Source organism: Penaeus monodon, chromosome 30 (assembly GCF_015228065.2).
Source record: "Penaeus monodon isolate SGIC_2016 chromosome 30, NSTDA_Pmon_1, whole genome shotgun sequence".
Taxonomy (NCBI): Eukaryota; Metazoa; Arthropoda; class Malacostraca; order Decapoda; family Penaeidae; genus Penaeus; species Penaeus monodon.
In genome coordinates, this window is record NC_051415.1 from 3,277,376 (window position 1) to 3,278,715 (window position 1,340).

General features: G+C 37.6%; 1 protein-coding gene across 1 annotated transcript in view; it reads right to left on the bottom strand.

Annotated features, from left to right (window-relative positions):
* LOC119592455 (phosphatidylinositol 4,5-bisphosphate 3-kinase catalytic subunit delta isoform-like) overlaps positions 1-1,340 on the bottom strand; it is a gene marked incomplete in the record, with an annotated part of 17,810 nt that overhangs the window by 4,263 nt on the left and 12,207 nt on the right. Inside the window, 4 exon segments of the mRNA XM_037941277.1 lie at positions 4-192; positions 572-719; positions 869-993; positions 1,186-1,329. Coding sequence (XP_037797205.1) covers positions 4-192; positions 572-719; positions 869-993; positions 1,186-1,329 — 606 coding nt within the window.

Consider the following 1,340-nt stretch of genomic DNA (forward strand, 5'->3'; position numbering starts at 1 on the left):
TACCTGAGATCAAGCCCATGATCCTTCCATAGCTTGTCCATAATCTTGATCATCTGCAGAGTCAACATATCCTGCCGCAGGTCATCTCCGTACTTGTACAGGAGGTAGATCTTCTTGCCATGCGAGTCCCCATTCTCAAAGACCAGCCAGAGAGGGGCCATCTTGCTGTCCTTGAACTTGCATTCATCAGAGCTGCAGGTGAAACAGATGGTAAGAAAGAACAATGGCCAGGGATTTTCTGATGTGTATTAATCATAGAGAACATCACCATCGTTATTGCTGCTGAGGAAACGGCTAAGAATATGTTGCTTCTGTTAATCTTAAATTCTTACAATAGCTTTTACAATTATTGTCCTGATGGGTGAGACAATAGCAGTGTTTAGTATTTACTTTATCATTTCAGTTAGTCATCTACACTATTTTGTTTCGTTTTATTTCTGATAAGTTCTGTACATTTTTAGATACCACCTATACATTCTAAATGTACAGAAGAGAAGACATGTAATACACTTTCTCTGAAATATATCAACAAATCAAAATAAATAAAAATCAACACACTATCATTACTTACTTGATATTACTGATTCTGTACATGGGATCTATGGGGTTGAGGAAGTGCGACAGGGCGGAGCGAGTATGGGGTTGGTTCATGTATTCCTTCATCATCCTCTCAGCGCGGTCTCTTACTGAACGGTTTTCGTTGACAACACCTCTGACCTCTGGAAGAATTATAAAGTTTATAGTAAAGTGTAATGAAATTTACACAAGGCAAGGAATTATTATATAATATGACAAAATCACATTTCCACGTTCTGATACTTGAAAGCATTGTGGGAAAAAAATAAAATAATAAATCCATTATGGTTACCTTTAAATTTATTTAATGCATCTAACTGTCTGAGCAAGATCTTCATATGTTCCACAGACCCCCTGCAGTACGCTTCCAGTATCAGACCAAAGCGAATTGATACAGAGGGAACATGCATCTCTGACCTGTGAAGGAAAAAGTCAGTAGTTGTTGAATGACAGTCTGAATCAAAAATAAACATTCTAGATGACTAGACATTAGAAATTTCCTTAAAAGAAAAAAAGGGAGACAAAGGGAAATCTCATATCTCATCGATATCTTTTTTACACTATCTAACTAAATTATACATTTCTCCCCAAGAACACTCCTGCACTCACCGCAGATGCCAAAAGAAGAAATGACCGATTCGCATATTCCTGAGGGCTCTATTAAGGAGAAACTCAACTAGATGACAATACAGGTAATTTTCATGCTTCAGAGCTTGAACTAATTGCAGCAGGTAGAGAAGCAGGTCATCATCACTGTTGAGAGA